The 2,133-nt window shown below is 36.5% G+C and overlaps 1 protein-coding gene across 1 annotated transcript; it reads left to right on the top strand.

Annotated features, from left to right (window-relative positions):
* Positions 1-276: 276 nt before the first annotated feature.
* Pmar_PMAR029090 (5-carboxymethyl-2-hydroxymuconate semialdehyde dehydrogenase, putative) lies at positions 277-1,109 on the top strand (the record flags this gene model as incomplete). Its single annotated transcript, XM_002766468.1, has 2 exons — positions 277-396; positions 1,035-1,109. Coding segments are annotated over 2 exons (195 nt in total), but the record flags the coding sequence as incomplete, so codon positions are not given.
* Positions 1,110-2,133: the final 1,024 nt, after the last annotated feature.

Here is a 2,133-nt window from a genome sequence, read left to right as displayed (position 1 = left end):
TTATTGAGCATTAGGTCTCAAAGCTGAATGAGTTCCTGATTCTGTTATCGGCGTCGTGGTGAGGAAAAGTGCATATTCACAAGATAGCGTTGATAGAAAGATAGTTGTAGAAAAATGCGAAGTTTCTGGCAGTTATAATTTTAGTTTTATCCGTGTCTGTTGGTTCGGGTCAGCTGAGGAAAAGTGAAATTGAATTCGGAAAGAAATAGTATATGTTGCTGCTCTGGTGGAGTCTGTGGGAGAATTTTTAGGTTGACCGATGAAGATTCAGATGAGGTCCACTTCAGATATCTCTGTTGCTCATCGACTTGCCCGAGATATTGATACTGGTATGCTATGGGTTAACACGTGGATGGAGAGGGACCTCAACACACCTTTTGGAGGAGTCAAACAAAGGTGGGCTTTTGGGAGGGGCGTTATACACTAGAGTTCCTTCACCCTAGTGATATGAAAAACACTGGTTAAAAACGTATTTCACGACTACTGCATATCACCGGGAATATCGCGTTTTTCACAGAGTTTTACGCCACTTCACGTAAAACGGGTGAAACTCCACTATGTGAGTAACGCGATATAAAGGGAATCGAAAATACTTGGCAAATTTCACCGGAACAAATCACCCCATATCACGTACAACACATCACGCGTTATTCGCGGAGTGAAATATGTTTTTCACTAGTGTTTTTTATATCACGGGTGAGACTCCACCATATGCAATCCTCGTTGAAGTTTCAGCCGGAAATACAACGTCAGATGCTAAGCTTTCTGATTTGCCCGAGAAAAATAGGAAAGAAACTAAGAAATAGAAAATCCAATTTACCTAAAAAATAAAAAAATAGAAATAGAAAATCTAATGAAAAGAAAAAAAATAAAAAATAATAAAAATTAGAAAATCTAATTTACCTAAAAATAGAAAAATAGAAACAGGAGATCTAATTCACCTAAAAAATGAAAAAAAATAAAATAAAATAAAATAAATAAAAATTGTAAAATCTAATTCGCCTTAAGAGAACATTCTTTATTCTGTCTTGTAGTGGCCTTGGTCGTGAAGGCGGAGATTACTCTATGAACTTCTATTCCAAAGAAAAAGATGTCACCATGAGTTTGTCGTAAAAGATCGATATTGTGTTTCCCTGTGTTCGTGGTTAACTTTCGTGTTGTTAATATAAGGTTCGCTTCTACTAGTGTGGGGAGTTTTATAGACTCTGGTGGATTTAATCGATGCAAATGTGTGTTATTTTGTAGAACAAATTATAGTGAACAAGTTGTCGCTATCATCACAGTCCCAAACGGGTACTTTCATCACAACATATGTTCATAGCTATTGTTACATTGGAGTTTTACGACCGTGATATGAAAAACACTAGTAGAAAATATATTTCACGACTACTGCATATCACCGAGTTTGACGCCACTTCACGTTAAACGGGTGAAATTCCAGGGTTCTTTTATTTTCTAATGCGGCACACTATAAACAACCCTATAGTTGGAATGCGACCGCATGTAAGTTTTTAATCCTTGCTAACATCTTGTAAATTTTTGGTAGGTCGTGGAGTCCTTGAAAGTTCCTGTGATCACTCCTGGTTTGAAGTTATCGGAACAGAATAATAGATCTAATTCGGTGTCTACTGATGGGAATAGGAGCAACAGATTGCAATTGCCGAGGAAACAGTCGCATCCTGAACGGGTGAGTGTGTTATTCTCATATTCGAAATGGAAAATTTCCGCTGAATTTTTCACCTAAGCATTCTCATTATATTCATCTTCTGTAGAATTTTCTTTATGGTGTATATATTATTTTCTGGAGTGTTGGTGACAATAGGAAAATTTTGAGAAAATTCTGGGAAATTCTTATTGGTTTCTGTACCCTTCTACCCGAATTCTATAATTAGTGAGGAACCTCCTAGGGATAGTGAACATATATTCCTACTCCAACACTGATTTCTTGGGTGGTAGAGGACTCTTAGGAACAGTTTGAGATTTATATTTGGTTTCCTCAACTGAGCTCAGGAGTTCCCTCACTATATTCATGAAATTTACATATGACTAAACGGACAAGTGTACAAAAAAACAACAAGAATTTTCCAAAATTTCCTTAAAACTTTCATATTTTACCAACATTTTTGTCCATTT

Source organism: Perkinsus marinus (genome assembly GCF_000006405.1).
Source record: "Perkinsus marinus ATCC 50983 genomic scaffold scf_1104296972846, whole genome shotgun sequence".
Taxonomy (NCBI): Eukaryota; Perkinsozoa; order Perkinsida; family Perkinsidae; genus Perkinsus; species Perkinsus marinus.
Note: the sequence above shows the minus strand (reverse complement) of the source record. Positions and strands in the feature narration are given on the sequence as shown.